Below are 17,675 nucleotides of genomic sequence, written 5' to 3'. Positions count from 1 at the left end.
TTATGTTGCATATAGGTTTTACTTGAGAAAGCAAAAACATAGCATGAGTATCGATTTTAAAATTTTAATGTTATGTTCGGAGCAACCTTTTCCTGCTGCTGTAATCTGGCAATGACAGTTGCGGTCCAGGGTATGTGAGTACTAGACAGGTTCATTTCCGATTATAATGACAGTTTCTCACTTCCGACTGATTCGTGTAAGGAAAATATGTAACTGTGATGTTGAAGATTTTTTTTTGACTCGTTACAACCTCTGCAAATATTGTTGATAAGAAATTTAGATTTAGATTACTTACAGTATGGAAACAGGCCCTTCGGCCCAACAAGTCCACACCGCCCCGCCGAAGCGCAACCCACCCATACCCCTACATTTACCCCTTACCTAACACTATGGGCAATTTAGCATGGCCAATTTACCTGACCTGCACATCTTTGGACTGTGGGAGGAAACTGGAGCACACGGAGGAAACCCACGCAGACACGGGGAGAATGTGCAAACTCCACACAGTCAATCGCCTGAGGGGGGAATTGAACCCGGTCTCTGGCGCTGTGAGGCAGCAGTGCTAACCACTGTGCCACCGTGCCGCCCAATGTTCACTGCCTCATCCATGTTTTTGTTGTTGTCGATAACGTCAATTAGATTTTGTGTCATCGAATGCATGAATAAATTAAATTATGTAAGATCGAAATAGGAGGAAAGATTTGTGATGGAAAATAGAAAATGTTAAGTGGTCACATACGCCAAACCTATTTGAGACACGATTTGAATGTGAACGGAGACCTTGACCATTCTGGTGAAAGTGGAACATGATAACCAACTACATCGAGACTTTTACGAAAATCAGACGGCCTAAAATGTCATTGCGAGTTTAAATTAATTGTTTTTTTTTTCGGACTCGTCATTATTGTATTGTAGGATATATGGTCCAACATATTTGCATGCTTAGCAGTCACAGCCTGAAACTGGATCATGAAAAAACACGCAGCACTTGTGGTACTGTTCAAAGGTTCAACATTGGCCAGGGCAAATTCCAGATCTCTTCTCTTCTTTGAAACTATCTTATCCAAACAAAGCATCTCAGACAGTGCTGCACACCACGGCTTGTGCACTGCAACTATAACCATAATTTCCATGTTCATATCTTGGAGTAGGGGTTGATCTCAGAATATGTTAATCGCAAGGCAGGTTATTATCATCTGAGTCTTGAATGAATTTTATATGCATGTTCGGGCAGATAGCAACCTGCTTCTTCACTTGATTGGATTTAGAAAGATGGTGGGTCACAAAGAGGACAGGTAAATGGACAAACGATAATATTAAAGTGGAATCCCAGAGTTCTGGTGATTTTTAGTTGAATAAAGGGACACAAATGATCAAGTAAATAACATTGCAATGATTGATAGAGTATAGCATTGATATGTTAGATAGTTGCATAACTAGAGTGGAGTATGGACATAGAGCGGGACAAGACCATGTCATGATTTGGAAGGTGATCGTCTTTTTAAAAGAATGGAGGCGTTTCTGAGACGGGAAGTATGGAAGACGAGAGGGCATGGGCAAACTAAAATAAACTTCGGTTATACCCTTGGAAGGAAAGTTGACAATACAATAGTTACCCGCTTAGCATGGCTGCAGAGTCTAGGGCATTAGATTTAGGTTTGTGTCTTATTGGAGGCGTGGTTTTTCATGCTACCACCTCAGGCCATGCAATTGAATGCACTTTTCGAGTGATGGAGAAATCGACGGTGTATTGTTGACTTTCAGCAGGAAGAAAAAATTGGATTGCATACATTGCAGGGTGACTGAGGAAAAGACTGGTTGACTGACACTAGAAGATGCAGTGAGTTATACTTTGTATCTTCTTTAACAAGTTGTTAATATTATACCAGCAAAGTTGGTGCAAATTCAAAGCCTGTTGTCAGGTTTCAATTATTGAAGCAAAAGGTTCGAAAACTGGTTGGGTTTCTCTGAGCAGGTTGAAATGCTAATGATTAGGTTTTTCATTAAACATGAGTTGAAACTGTCGGATTTATTCTCTAACATATGGACAGATCGTATTACCTCGTGTTTAGGCTAGGACAATTATCATTTCTGATCAATCGTTCAAGCTATTCATTCAAACGTGCCCTCCAGGCCTATTTGCCCCTTTCTGTGCTGAATCCTTCTGGACTTGTCTCCTGTTCATCCCAACCACTGCAAGCACTCCACCTTCATTCAACTCTTCCGAGAAAAAAGAAATCATCTTCTCCCCTTGTGTTCAGCTGGTTTCACCACACGAAGCTTAACACGTTCCGGGAGATATTTCCTTGATATTTAGCACGGATATGAAACTCCGCAGATTCCGATAGTTTGATACGATCAAGAAGAGATGTATGATCCCCTAATTTGGTGGAACACTCTTCAGGAAGAGTGAGAAGTGAAACCAAGCGTCGAGACTCAAATAGACATCAAGTATTCTTTAAAAATCGTATTGACTCTGACCCCCACCCACCACCACCATCTTATTCATTCTGGTCCAGTTTAAGGTTATTTGTGACAAATGATACAATGGATATTAACAAATGAATACAAATAAAGATACCAGAGATTTTTTTTCCTTAAGGTTTCTTCAGTTCCACTTCTTCGATTTCTGACCCTCGTCAGCAGACACAGTTTGCTCTGTCAGCATTCCATTTCACCCTCAGTGAACCCTGTCCCTCTCAATGTCCCCAACCTCTGACCCCTCAATCCTTATAAACAGACGCATGAAATATCTCGGTTTTTATCCCTTGAAGAATCGAGTGGCTGAATGTTTGGCTTACAAAGGTTTACAAAATTATGATGTGCAAGGTCAGGGTTTTAACCAAGGTTGTCGACAATTAGAAAGCATAGGTTTAAGATGAAAGGGGAAAGATATTTTTATAACGCTGAAGGGTAACTTTTTCGCACAGAGGTTGGCATGTATATGGCAATTGCTAACAGTTGGTATAATTACAGCATTTGAAAGTCACCTGGTTGGGTGTATGAATAGGAAGTGTTTAGAGCGTTTTGAGCCAAATACTGGTAAATGAAACTAAGTCAGATTGGGATATCTGGTCGGTGCAGATGAATTTGACTGAAGGATCTGTTGTATGACTCTATGATTTTATGCGCCTGCAGGGGGTGGGATTGGCCTGGTCACATTTTTCCACCCTAAGTTCCTCCAGCTTTACTTTGAGGGAGGCAGAGAATTTCTTCAAAGTGGGCACTCATCAGAGGTGAATCTCTCTCACTGCCATGCTGCTGTGACTCCTCAGTCCTTCAGTTCTTTGACCACACTATGAAACAAAAACCTCACTACAGCCATGTGAGATTGCTCAGCTGCTGCCTTCACGACAATCTCATCCCTCAAGGCATACTGGTACATATTAAACCATCCACATTTGTACCCAACTTCAAAGGATGCCCACCTTAACCTTGGAAAAGTAAGACTGATTGAGGACAGTTACCATTCCTAAAGAAAAGCACAGAAGAATTGAAGAGTTAACTCTCATTATCTCGCTGGAGATGTTTTCTAGTCTTCGTTGCATTGTAGGGCATATTCCGTTCAGGGAAGGTTTACATTCAGTGCAGGTACCGTCATTCGAGAATAACAGCAACGATTATGCCAATTCTAGTCGTACATGGTAACTTTAATGAAAACCTCGTCCAATTCATGTATTTTAAGTAACAATCGAATTGAAAAAGTTAAAGTCGTAAATATTTAAAGCACTTCGACGCAGGATAATGGCAAAGAATGTTTTAGATCATGTAAAGAAAACTGATGGTATGTCTGGTATTAAGAATGTCTTGAGAAAATTATGGAATTGCATTTTCAGGTATTCACCTATATTACTTTGAATAAAAACTGTAAATGTTAATAGCACACATTTTAATGATCTCTTTGAGGCAACTCACTGTATATTTGGCCAGGGCCTAAGTGGCATGCGTGATGCATTGAAGATGGGTGATGCTGTAATTGTCAAGTTGAACACGACAAATTTCTATAATTGCATGAAAAATAGTTATAATGTCTTTTTCTCAATCTGTTTTAATTAAGAAAAAGATGTCGACAAATTCGTGGATAATGTTTGCTGCATTATTTTCTTCCAATGAAAAGAGACATGACTACCAGCGTACACCACTCAATCTATATAACTATTCAAATCAAAAAAAGCAGCCAGCAGATGCCAAGTCGTCAACTGGACATTCATTACCATGAAAACCAATCCACCCCAAAATTTGATTTTCCATTTCACTCCCAATCTGTCCCCTGCAGAATGAAAATTCAATTGCATTAATGTTAAGGAACAAGAATTTATATCCCCCTCCTTTTCTTTTTATTATTACTTTCTGTTACATTGTAATAAATAACTGAGAAACGGGAACAGCAATTAGCAAGACAGTAGAACCAAACAATTGTCTATTGGATGGTGTCTTTAAGCATTTTCTGCATGAATTCAATTGAGTGACTAATGGCTGGATATTCATGTGGTATCACTAGAGCATTCAGGTTTAATTAACTCGGTCACAGACTAGAATTGAAAGGAGATAATGTTGTACTTTATCAAGACTTATGTCAGACCTCAGCTGAAGTATTTTGTACAGTTGTGGATATTTGAGGGCACGACGGAATGAATTGGTGAGAATTCTGCAGACATTTATGAAAATGTTTCCAGGGATAAAGAGCTTCAGTTAAAAATATGAACTTGGAGAAATTGGGACAATTTCCCTTGGAGAGGACAAGGTCTAAGAAACGATTGCATTATCGCATGTGGATCAGGCAGAAAGATAGGGATAAATGCTTCCTACTTGTGAAACGATAGAGAATGGAAGGAGAAAGATTAAAGTGAACTTCCAAATGAAATAAATGGTGTGGAAGAAAATATGCTTCATTACACAGCTCGTAGTCAAGTCAGGAATGCAAGTTCTTGAATAGTGGACGAGGCAAGATCATTCAAGGCAATGCGGTGGGCATTAGATGAATATTGAAATGCGGTAATGTCGGGTTTACGGTGAAATGGTAGGAAAACAGCACGAAGTCAACCCTACGTGAAGTGTCAGTGCCTGCACAACGGACAGAATGGTATAATTTGTACAATACTATATGGTTGATTAATTGATATGACTACACAGTGATCGTCAGCGCCATGAACACTCATTAAACTACCCAGCTACAACAGCTGAAAATAAAATCATTGAGATTATTCACTAATCGAATTTAGAAACGTAATTCTTTGTAAGACGGGCTATCTGTAATGTGAACATTGAGAGGAAACGTCAGGATAATGCAAATTACGGATGCAGAATATTCCTAATGAGATAATAAATAAATAAATTTTGCTTTCACCCTCTTATTGTAACATGATGTTGCTTAGATTTGAAGTAATGTGTTGATTTATTGATGGTTTCAAAAAATTGCGTTATCAATGTGTCTATTTATCTTTCTTGAAACTTGAGCTTATAATATAATTGGCTTTTATGTGCACGTGAAAGCAAAATTCAAATACGTGAAGGTCCAACAATATTTTCATGCACATTGTGTGGACATGTTTTACAGCAGCACTTGAAGTGGAGACGTGACTTTGCAGAGGGTCATAAAATCACGAGTGGCATGGATAAGGTGAATAGCAAAGCTCTTTTCCCTCTGGTCGGAGTGTTCAAAACTGAAGGGCTTATTTTTTTATTGTGAAAGGGCAAGATTTCAAAGCGACCTGAAGGTCAGATTTATCACACAGTGGGTTGTTACACACGTGGAACGAAGTGACAATGGGAGTGGTAAACGTAGATGCAGTGCCATACTTAAAAGACATATGTATCAGTACATGAATAGGAAAGGTTTAGAGTGGTATGATCAAATGGAGACAAATGAGAAGGTTTTCGTTTTGTAACCTTGACGAAGTGGATGATTGGATCGAATATTTCCTTGCTGTCAGACTCTGTGAACAGATTGTCACAGTTTGAAAGACTTACACAATAATCTTAATGGATATTTCACTCCATTTATGAATTCTGTCCTGAATTTAGCCTGTACTCCTGCATAAATAAACGGATTGATGCAGGAGCTCAGAAGCTGAAGCATAAACCCATATTCCTCAAGAACGAATGTTGACTCATTGGAATCAGAACCTGAGAAATAAGTGACGTTGGCAATTCGAACATAAAGGATTGTTATCATGAATAATAAGTAGAGTAGGATGAAATTGCACGAGACGGAAAAAAGTAAAGCAATTGACTTTCGCCGCTTCTCCACCTCTAGGTCTCTCTTGTTCAGTCCATTGCTCTGAACCCGAACTCTCTTGCGGGCTCTATTGGCTGCTAGAACATGTCTGACGGTCAGAGCATTGAGCAATACAATCAAAATGAATGGGAGACAGGGAGTTACAATGGATCGCATCCAGTCATATGCAGCCCATGCAGGTGACGTGTAAAATATTAACTTTGCGCTGCAGAACCACGGCATATTGTTAATTATGTACATTGGTTCATATACAAAATATAAAAAGGCATTTTTTATGCAACTCAGGGTGGACACGAATCCTATAGCCCGTGCAGCGACCATTTCAGTGCAGTATCGTATTTTCAGCTTCACGCATGAAATGGCCACAAATCGGTCAAAGGTAAAAGTGACTGTTAACCAGACAGAACAGTCTATAGATGCATAAATCAAGGCAGAACGTAAACTGCATAATGGGGTGATGGAAAGGAAAGTTGTTGGAAAATAAATCCCAGCAATCCGGTTTAAGAGGACAGCAGAAAATATGACCAGGAGATCTGTCGCTGCCATTGATACCAGGTAATAAGTGATACAACCAGAGAGACCGCATGTTCTTCGAGAAAGGATCACAATAACGACCAAGTTAGCTGTAATAAAAGAGGGAGATAATGAGAGAGTAAAATCATTTATCATAGATAGAGAAATGCAGGCAGAAATATTCCAAAGAGATCAAAATGAAAATACAATGGACTTAAAAACACCAAATATTAATGCAGCAGTATTGAATAAGCAAAAAATCAAAACTCCAATAACAAAACATTGAAAAAATATGAAGGTGCAAAATAATAGACTGGAAAATTTAAAGGATCCAGTATCATATCTCACTGAATCAATGTGATTAATTCCAATGTATTGATGTCAAACTAATCATTGTTGAGGAAAATGAAGTTAACTTGATTATAATTGTTCCTACACAGATGAAGTGAACATGCAATCAACATTTCGATAGATACTGCAAGCATAAAATAATTTGGTCGCTGGTCTAGGGTACAGATAATTGTTATGACACGTGCCAAACTCTCCTGCTTAACTTAAAGCATTGAAAAAACTTATCCCGTGGACTAATCCATAAAACGTCGAGTGTCCAAGGGCTATGTACAGTAAGAATTAACAACTTTATTTCTTAAAGTATAAAAGAGAATAATTAACTAACCATTATTTACAAATTCGTTGTCTAACATATCTTATACCCACCCTTCTACAACACTAGTCCGATAAAACTGCAAATCAAGATTTACAAAACAACATTTCTTATCTCAAATCAAGGCAGCTGTAGATTCTTGTCTTCGGTTCTTCCTGTGCCTTCTTTTCTCCTTGTTTTGGAATGTCTGCGTCACAGGTTACTGATCGAAAACGTACGTTTAAGAGAGTTTTTTTTCAAGCATTCTGGTACATGCTGGGTTTCGCAGCTTTCCTCTCCACGGTTCAATTTTCCCCCAGTCTTATAACCCAAAGCATCGGACTGTGTCATTGGCTTTTAAGATTGTCAATATACTCAATTCAAACTTGATTGGAAATTGGTATATATTTTTCGTGGTGTAAGTTAAACTGATTGACCGAATTGGAATTTAGAATCATAGAGTCATAGAGATGTACAGCACGAAAACAGACCCTTCGGTCCAACTTATCCATGTCGACAAGATATGCCAACCCAATCTATTCCCACCTGCAAGCAATTGGCCCATATCCTTCAAAACCCTTCCTATTCATATACCCATCCAAATGCCTTTTAAATGTTGCAATTTTATTAGCCTCCACCACTTCCTCTGGCAGCTCATTCCATGCACGTACCACTCTCTGCGTGAAAACGTTGCTCTTTAGGTCTGTTTTATATCTTTCCCCTCTCACCCTAAACTTATGTCGTCTAGTTCTGGACTCCCCCGCCCCAGGGAAAAAAAAATGTCTCGTTACCCTATCCGTGCCCCTCATGATTTTGTAAACCTCTATAGGGTCACCCCTCAGCCTCTGATGCTCCCGGAAAAACAGCCGCAGCCTGTTCAGCCTCTCCCTGAAGCTCAAATCATCTAACCGTGGCAACATTCTTGTAGATCTTTTTTCTGAACACTTTCAAATTTCGCAACAACTTTCCAATAGGAAGGAGACCAGAATTGCACACAATATTCCAACAGTGGCTTAACCAATGTCCAGTAGAGCCGCAACATGACTTCCCAACGTCTGTACTGAATACTCTGACTGATCAAGGAAAGTATACCAAACGCGTTTCCACTATCCTATCTACCTGCGACTCTACTTTCAAGGAGCTATGAACCTGCACTCCAAGGTCTCTTTATTCAGCAACGGTCCCTAGAACCTTACCATGAAATGTATAAGTCCTGCTAAGATTTGCTTTCCCAAAATGCAGCACTTCACATTTATCTGAATTAAACTCCATCTGCCACTTCTCAGCCCATTGACTTATCTGATTAAGATCCTGTTGTAATCTGCGATAACCTTCTTCACTGTCCACTAAACCTCCAATATTGGTGTCATCTGGAAACTTACTAACCATATCTCTTATGCTCTCATCCCAATCATTTATATAAATGACAAAACGTAGTGGACCCAGCACCAATCCTTGTGGCACTCCACTGATCACAGGCCTCCAGTCTGAAAAACAACCCTCCACCACCACCCTCTGTCTTCTACCTTTGAGTCAGTTCTGTATCCAAATGGCGAGTTCTCCCTGTATGCCATGAGATCTAACCTTGCTAACCATTCTCCCTTGGGGAACCTTGTCGAACGCCTTGCTAAAGTCCATATAGATCTTATCTAGCGCTCTGCCCTCATCAATCCTCTTCGTTATTTTTCAAAAAACTCAATCAAATTTGTGAGACATGATTTCCCATGCACAAAGCCATGTTAACTATCCCTAATCAGTCCTTGCCTTTCTAAATACATGTCCATCCTCCCTCAGGATTCCCTCCAACAACTTGCCCACCACTGAGGTCAGGCTCACTGGTCTATAGTTCCCTGGCTTGTCCTTATCACCCTTTTTGAGCAGTGGCACCACGTTAGCCAACCTCCAGACTACCGGCATCTCACTGCATGGATGATACAAGTATCTCAGCAAGAGACCCAGCAATCACTTCGCCAGCTTCCCAAAGAGTTCTAGAGTACACCTGATCAGGTGCTGGGGAATTTTCCACCTTTATGAGTTTCAAGACGTCCAGCACTTCCTCCTCTGTAATATGGACATTTTCAACACGTGACCATGTATTTCCCTACATTCTATATCTTTCATGTCCTTTTCCACAGCAAATAATGATGGAAAATACTATTTTAGTCTCCAGGCAACAAGCTAATCGAAATGTTTGACAGAGTGTTACATTGATACCTTCTCGAGAACATGGGCTGCTCTGTCCGGCAGTTCTGTTGCTTTTAATTCTCTGAATGGTACGCACACATCTTCTAAATATTATTCAGACCTCTTGAGCAAACTGAACCCTCTCTTAAACCATTGGAACTCGCAGATGAAGAGTTCTGACACAGAGAAATACCCTCCTACTGAATTCTGGCACGAAATCACTTCATCGGTACTGGCCAGAAATCCATGTAATAAATGATTAAATTTATCCTGCAGTTTATACTTGAAATAGGAATGCTGTGCCTTTCATTTCAGAGATGCTTGCAGTTATGATTTCCCGCTCTACTTGGAAAAAGTGCTGAAAGTAGAAGAAAATATTACTTATTGTCAGAATTGGAAGCAAGAGAAAATCTCACTGTCAACAGTTGTCAGTGCAGTAACACCAGTGGTCGATCATGTGGAAGTGGAGAATGGAATTCAAAGTGAGTATTAATGATTGAGGAAAAAACAGCCTGCTCTGTCATCTATGGACAATCACAATATCTTCGTTAAATGATAAGAGTTTACCAGCATTTTATCTGAAACTGTACATCAAAGTTAGGGAAGCATACTTCAGTATTTCAGTAGCATCACGAATTCAAAAAGTGAATAATGCAGTAATTCCTCATTTACATTGAATAATATTGTGATATTTTACACACAATATGTAGACTATAACACATGACACGCTGAGAACTGTTTGTAATTGCCCGTTTAAATAGTGTCAGCCACGCAACAAACAATATTTATACAGTGATAAAAATAAGGTGAACCACATACAATAACGTCACCAGTAATATAGATGGACGCCAGTTACATTGAGATAACAGTTCAAAATTTACATTGCCAATGTCTCACCAACTGTACATTTACATTTTAATACCGTTACATTACATGACCTCAACAGCAATGGCAATCATATTATAGGGGTGTATTTGCACTGTAATACCAAGAAGAAAGATTCACACAAAATGAATGAAAAAATCGAATCTTATGTACATGATGAATTGTTAATAGCAAACGCTGAAAATATTAAAAAACACAATGATGTAGTATCGTCACAAGATAATATAACTGAAAGTGGATCAAATTATAATGGTAACACAAGAAATGTTCACTGCTAAAGTGATTGCGCAACAATATTCAAGAAGAAAATTATGCTACTAATACTGAGAAATTATGTCACCATTCAGTAGATGTTTTCATCAAAATGATGAATTAATGGCGTTAAGGTTTTATATAGGTGGATGGCTTAGACCAGTTAGAGGAAAGAAAATCGACCATGAAGAAAGATAATACACATCATGAGAGGGAAAAGCAGATGCTCTGTTGATGAAAGGGTACGAATGATGCAGTTCAGCAATAATTGATATAGTTACTCAGTAAATCTAATACTTAACCTGGAATCCCGATAATTGCAAGAATAGGATAGTAAATGGAAAACAGCAAACCGTTTGGTATTCCATGCATTTCTGCTGATGTTCTCAGCGTATTCTGAAATTCATTGAAGATTGCTGGTAATTATATCCAATGCCAAGTACCAGGGGAGCTTATTAGATTGTTGTTCATTTAAAATTAATTCGACAATACGATTACTGCACTTGCTGCCTGCTAGATTTAGTTAGATGCATTAGAATGTATTTGCTTTCATGAGGTTTGTCATGGTAAAAAAGTGAAAAACCAAGACATTATATAACAAACAAATTGTGTGTTTTATCAAATATACAAAAAGCAGACGATGAGTGTCGACGCAAAACATCATTTTTCATGACACAGTATGCTCAAAAATATCATTCTTTTCAGAAAAATTGCTATCCGTGCAATCTCACTTCTGATAAATTTACTACCAGTGCAATGATTAGTCAGGTGTAATGCTTAATCTTTCTGAGACGGTAAATTATTTTTACTACATGGAACGTTTACATCTTGTAGACAGGCCTACGTTTAGCAGAATTAGATTGTGTCTACAAAGGTGCCTGGTTCAGCATTTGTATACTGAACAATGTGGGTTTTGTTATGTATGACGCGGATAGCTGCAGTACTCACTGTTGCATTAAGCAAGATCACATCCAGTACTCACGTTTGCTGCTACTTTTTTCTGTTTAGTGCGTGTTAAGTTAGTGATTTTTCTTCTGGTCAGTAAAGTTATATTCTACATCTACAGCTTCAGATTAATTCATATTCATTCAGAGAATTCATATGTCACCAGCATCATTCAAGCCTCTACCAAACCGGATAACTAGATTTCAGCATAGCTGTATGCATATGCTGCCGAAACAACACTCGCTCACAATAAAGGATAGCCGAGACTAAAATCTCTCTCATATACACACAATCTCCTGTATTTCAGCTCGTGGCTTACAAAAGAAGTATTGATATGGCAGGCGTTTCTGGTTGCATTTCGTCAATGTTTTCAGATTTCTGGTTTAAAGTTGTGAATCTGTGGAATTCGCCTGTTCATTAAGTGCAAACTTTGCATTATCGTGATCATTCTTCCTATCCAGTTTCTTGTCTGGTGTAGCATTTGTTCTGATGTAATCTATGCCGTACTTGATAGCAATACTTTCACGTTCGATTGCTTTGTTGTCATTTGATACAAGAATTTAAATTTGCACAGAGAAAGTGGTAGCGTGTGTAAGAGGACCTTGCCTTTATTGTACATTATATTAAAAAATCTTGTGAATTTCTTATAAAGACCCATATACATAATTAAGTTTACTCTGGTTCTACCCATTGCTATTTTTGAATTACAATTCATTCGGGTGTTAGTGAATTGTTTCAGGCGATTATCAAAAACAAATGCAGTGCCTCAATGTTACCATATCATTATGGGCATGATCACCCAATTGCCAGAAGATATTCCTTCAAAGATTATTACAGTTAGCACAGTATTTGTAGCATTAGCACAGATTTTACTTATATAGACTGCCGATGAAATATTTTCAGATCAGTGACACAATGTTCCCGGAAATCACGAGCATTTCGTGCATAAAATGTTTGAAATCAATATGAATCATTGACAAACACATATAACTTTGGAGAGGGACCATTAGAGTCTCAAAGGCATGATTAAGGCACAATGTGACGAATACCCAAAGGATCAGAACAAGCGTTAGCGTTTCATTTGTTACCAGAGGTTCTCCAAAATATTCCATTGAAGTTTGCCTATTCAATTAGATTTCAAGTCATGATATGTCCACTTAATTTGGTTAGTAAGAAGTTATTTAGTGATAACAGTACATCCTCAATTTTAAGTTACTAAGTCATGCCCAAGAAAGATTGATCTTAGCATGCAAAATAGAGAAACATTCAAAATTCTTATTGACTGAAAGAAAATTTGCAGATAACTATTCAGCGCTAGATATTAGATGGAAAATGAAATGTTAATGCTATTATCATTATTACATAAATCTATCAAAGTGAAAGTAAGTACCCCATATACCTTTGGCAGAATATTAAGCCAAGTGACTTGTTTAATAAGTACCTCTGATTATCGGAAAAAAAGAAATCAGTATGTTACACGAATGTGCAGAATGTTTTTCATAGGGGAAAGCATAACGAGAACCAAAGTTTGTCAGGTGGTAACAGTCATGAGAAATGATAGAGATAATAAGAGTGAAGTGGAACAAGATAGACTGTACTCAGAGTCAATTTATATAGACCAGCTAACACAAAGATTCGAGGGCAGTTAGATTGTGTGATCTAGAAAAAGGGACAGTAACGGGATCGCATAATATTACTTAAAATACATAAGGTAGCCTGTAGAGATAGAGCTGCATGCATTGTTTTCGATAAATGCTTTGTTGACGTAGCATTGTTGGAATCAATTAAACAATCAATTAAAAGTGTGACCAGCGGTGTTCCACAGGGATCAATGCTGGGTCCACTTTAGTTTCTCATTTATATAAATAATATCAAATGGGAATATGGGAAGCATGGTTGGTAAGTTTCTGAATGACACACAGATTGGTAGTACAGTGAAAAAGTGAAAAAGGTTATGTAAGATTACAAAGAGATCTTAATCAGATAGGTCAATCGGCTAAAGAGTAGCAGATGGAGTTTGATTTGGTTATTTGTGACGTACGACATTTTGGAAAAAGTACAAAGACAAAACTTGCTCATGTCAAAATGCAACTTTGGGCAGTGTTGTAAACGTTAGTGAGGCCTCTTCTGGAATACTGTGTCCAGTTCTGGTCTTCCCATCATAAGAAGGATATTATTAAGCCAGTGAGGGTTCAGATGCGATTTCCCAGGATTTTTCCGGCAATGCAGGATTTGAGTTACACATATAGGGTGGAGAGATTGTGACGTTTACCATAGGACCGTAGGAGTTTGGTAGATGACCTCCGTGAGGTTTAGAAAGTAGTGAAGGGCACAGATAAGGTGAGGGTCAAGTGTCTTTTTCCTCGAGTGGGGGATTTCAAGAATTATCATCATAGTTTTAAGGTGAGAGGAGAAAGAATTTAAAAAGACATCAGAGGCAATTGATTTATACAGAGACTGGTTCGTGTGTGGAATGAATTCCATGGGTAGTAATGGACGCAGTTGCAGTTGTAATGTCTGAAAGACATTTAGGTAAATGTGTGAATAAGCAAGGCTTCGAGGGATATGGGCCCATGTGTGACCATGTGCGGGCAGGTGGAACTAGTTTAGTTTGGAATTTTGGTTGACCTGGACTGGTTGGATGGAAGGGTCTGTTTCCTTGTTGTATGACTGGAAATCTCTTGATTCAACTTAATAAAACTAAATTGGTTGCCAATAATTCACAACCCTAAACCTGGCTATATCAAGCAGAATTCGTGCAGAATATAGAAAAATGAGTGCAGTGACAAAGTCATATTGATACTCAATTTCTTGATTGCAAGTCTTCATTTCTGGTACTAGTAGCTTCTCATTCTTTTCTAAAATTATCTGTTGAAGGGATAGTGGCAAATGCAATTGATATCAATAGTCATAGCATAGAACTATGCTCATATCATGAAACGTTATAAATTAAGTACCAAAATGTTAACTTTCAAGGAAGAATATTAAATGTAAAATACGACTACACTTTAAATAATATTGGGAAACTATCATGTTGTCAAAATGGGAATTCTCAGTGGGAGAATTATAACATTAATTGTGCAGTGTTGTGCCAGTAAATGTAAAAAGTCATATTTTAATACTCATACAGTTAAATGAAATACATAATAGGTTTATTTTGAAACATTTGGAAAAGATATTGGTTATATACTGATCATACTGGAGCAGTAAAAGAGAAAACGATGCGGGAGAAATGATGTCTGGAAGAGCATTACTGGCATAATGGGAGCAGTTGCTTCATCTGATGAGTCGCTCACTATGTTATGGACTAACTGCAATACTTTACCTGGAATTCCAATGGCTGCAAGGACGGGTAAGTAAATGGCAAACAACATACCTGTTAGTATTGCTTGCATTTCTGCAAGTGTTTCCTCGCTCATTTTGAACTAGTGGGCTCCAGGTAAATTGCTAGCTGTCTTGTTTGTTTAGTTCAATTAAATGTACTTTAGCAAACAAGTTAATGTAGATACTGTTGCACTGCTCTTTAAGACACGACAGAATAGACTTATTTATGTATCTACTAGGATCCAACAGGATTATAGTCTTAAATATCAAGAGACTATATGATGATCCCAGGTGTAATTCTTTATTACACAAGAATTGCCGAGGTAAGGTAAAAACATTGATTTTCACTGAGAAGGTCAATTTTGATTATCTAATTTCTTCAGAAAATGAAGCCGTGTTCTGTCTCTTGATCATTATTCTGTTTGCATGATCACAAAAGAGAAGAATTACGGTGGTCAATGCCCCTGCAACTGTACAGCCAACTTAATAAAACGTGTCAAGTTAATTTGGGCAGCTGGTGTTAAGTTCTGTGTGCATCAGACCATTTTTTTATTATATTCAGTACGTATTTTATTTGTAAATTGTCTCAATATTCATTGTTAGCATGTCCAGTTTCCCACAAAGTAGTCCAATGAAGTTCAGTTACTTTCTATTTTGAACTAGATCAATTTTGAACTGATAGATTAGGTACTAAATTATCCTGTTCAGAATTTTAATATTCATTATAGATTTTCCTCTTCAGAATGGTCACATTCTGTCTCTTCATATCCAGTTTGTATCGTTCGATGTGCAATCGTCCAGAGTGATACAAGTATCAACCCAAGCAGATCATATGCATCACTCTAAAGTGCACAGCTGCTGGAGGAGGGCAACGGTGATGGGACTAACAAAATAAATATTGATGCCTAACCTCATAAATCTGCTCGCCACAGAAGCATTAGTCCACGGCAATATTAGTAGGAATGACTACCATACTGCTCTTCTTTACACAAGTCCCGCTTTTACATTGGAAATGCCGTCCACAAAACTATGTGGCACAATTTCTGTGGGAAATGGAACAGATTTTGAATAGATCTAGCAACTCAACACAAAGGTGTTGTGAACCCTCAGCAACAACAGAATTGTACTCCAGTGTCATCTTCAATCTCAAGGACTGACTCACTCTATCATGGCCAGCAAGGCAGAGGATGTTCAATTGAGAAAGGAGAAGGGTAAGACAGAAACAGCACAAGACATAAAACGATGCACCAACATGGCAAACGTACCAATGGGTCTATTCGTCTGCCAAACAGCATAATTGCAAAGTAAAAGACAAAGTCAAACGATTCCTAATAAATGGATCAAACGGAAGTTGTGCACTGCTGTCACATTTTCAAAAATGATGGTGGATAATCCAACAAATCACTGCTGGAGACGGCGGAGGAGGCTAACAAAAACCCTTCTGCTCAATTTAGCACATCAGAGCAAAAGGTAAGGCTGAAGAAATTGCCAGAATTTACATCCAAAAGAGCCAAGAGAATGATCCATTCCAGCCTCCTCCAGTGTTTCCCAACAACACAGATACCAATCTTCAACCAATTCCATTTACTGCACGTGTTATCAAGAACAGATTGGAGTCATTAGATATGCAAATATTATGGGTCCTGGAAGCAGTGCTGCAAATTGTTTAGGAATTCCATAGACCTCTCATCTTGCCTATAAAGTACAGCTGCAGCACTGAATCTCCTTGCCAATGGACAAAATTGTCCCACTCTGTCGTGTACATAATAATATGTCAAATCCAATCCAATATATTACCATCTAATCTGTCTAATCTCGAGCATCAGCCAAGTGATGGAGGTTTAATCAACAGCGCTATCAAGCATTACCAGCTCAGCAATGCCTTGCTCAGTCATGTCCATTTGGGCTCCTGTTTTCCACTAAAGTCGTGACTTCATTACAGCTTTGGCTCAAAGATGGGCAAACAGTTTTAATTCATGAACTCAGGTGTCGTCAAGGCCAATTTCACCAAGTGTTGTTTGAAGGTCTTAGATCCTAACTGGAATGAGTAGGTATCACGAAAAGCTGTTCTTTGCCTGCACGCATATCTGTTAGATGCTCCATAGTTCTGGTTGGTAGAGGCCAGTGATCTCAGCACCTGGACATTTCTGACATCTGTGCTCAATCCAAGAACCTTCAGATGTTTCATCAATGATACTCAGACCGTTCAAAGGTAATTCCAGAATATGTATCACAATTCACAATTCCGCAGATACTGAAGTGGTCCTCGTCCAAATGCACATCAAGCTTACTGTTATCCACATTTGAGCTGAAATGTGGCAAGCAATAGTTATATCAAACAGGCACCAAGCGATGGCTATCCCCAACAAAACGAGAATCTAGTCATCGTTCCTGCACATTCATTGGCATTGCAATAACTAAATCCCTCACTGGTAACTTACTAGGATATTATGGTTGTCCAGAAAGTGAACTGGACTGGCCCTATATGGGCTATAACTTTTATCCTGACTCTACAAGTCATGCTCCCTATCTTGAAGGCAAAGTCAGGAGTACGTTGGAATATTCACCAGTGGTATAGCTCCAAGAACACTCCAGAAGCTTGACACCTTCCAGGACAATGCAGCTGACTTGATTGGCATTACATGCACAAACATCCACTCCCTTCATCACCAATACTCATTAGCAATAATG

The 17,675-nt window shown here is 38.5% G+C and overlaps 1 protein-coding gene across 1 annotated transcript in view; it reads left to right on the top strand.

Annotated features, from left to right (window-relative positions):
* The first annotated feature begins 6,758 nt into the window (after positions 1 to 6,758).
* The window catches only part of LOC122543623 (probable G-protein coupled receptor 139), a 44,803-nt gene continuing 33,886 nt past the window's right edge, over positions 6,759 to 17,675 (top strand). Inside the window, exons 1-2 of the mRNA XM_043682446.1 lie at positions 6,759 to 6,793; positions 9,894 to 10,060. Coding sequence (XP_043538381.1) covers positions 6,759 to 6,793; positions 9,894 to 10,060 — 202 coding nt within the window. The remainder of the gene's footprint in view (positions 6,794 to 9,893; positions 10,061 to 17,675) is intronic.

Source organism: Chiloscyllium plagiosum, chromosome 44 (genome assembly GCF_004010195.1).
Source record: "Chiloscyllium plagiosum isolate BGI_BamShark_2017 chromosome 44, ASM401019v2, whole genome shotgun sequence".
In the NCBI taxonomy this organism is placed as follows: Eukaryota; Metazoa; Chordata; class Chondrichthyes; order Orectolobiformes; family Hemiscylliidae; genus Chiloscyllium; species Chiloscyllium plagiosum.
Note: the sequence above shows the minus strand (reverse complement) of the source record. Positions and strands in the feature narration are given on the sequence as shown.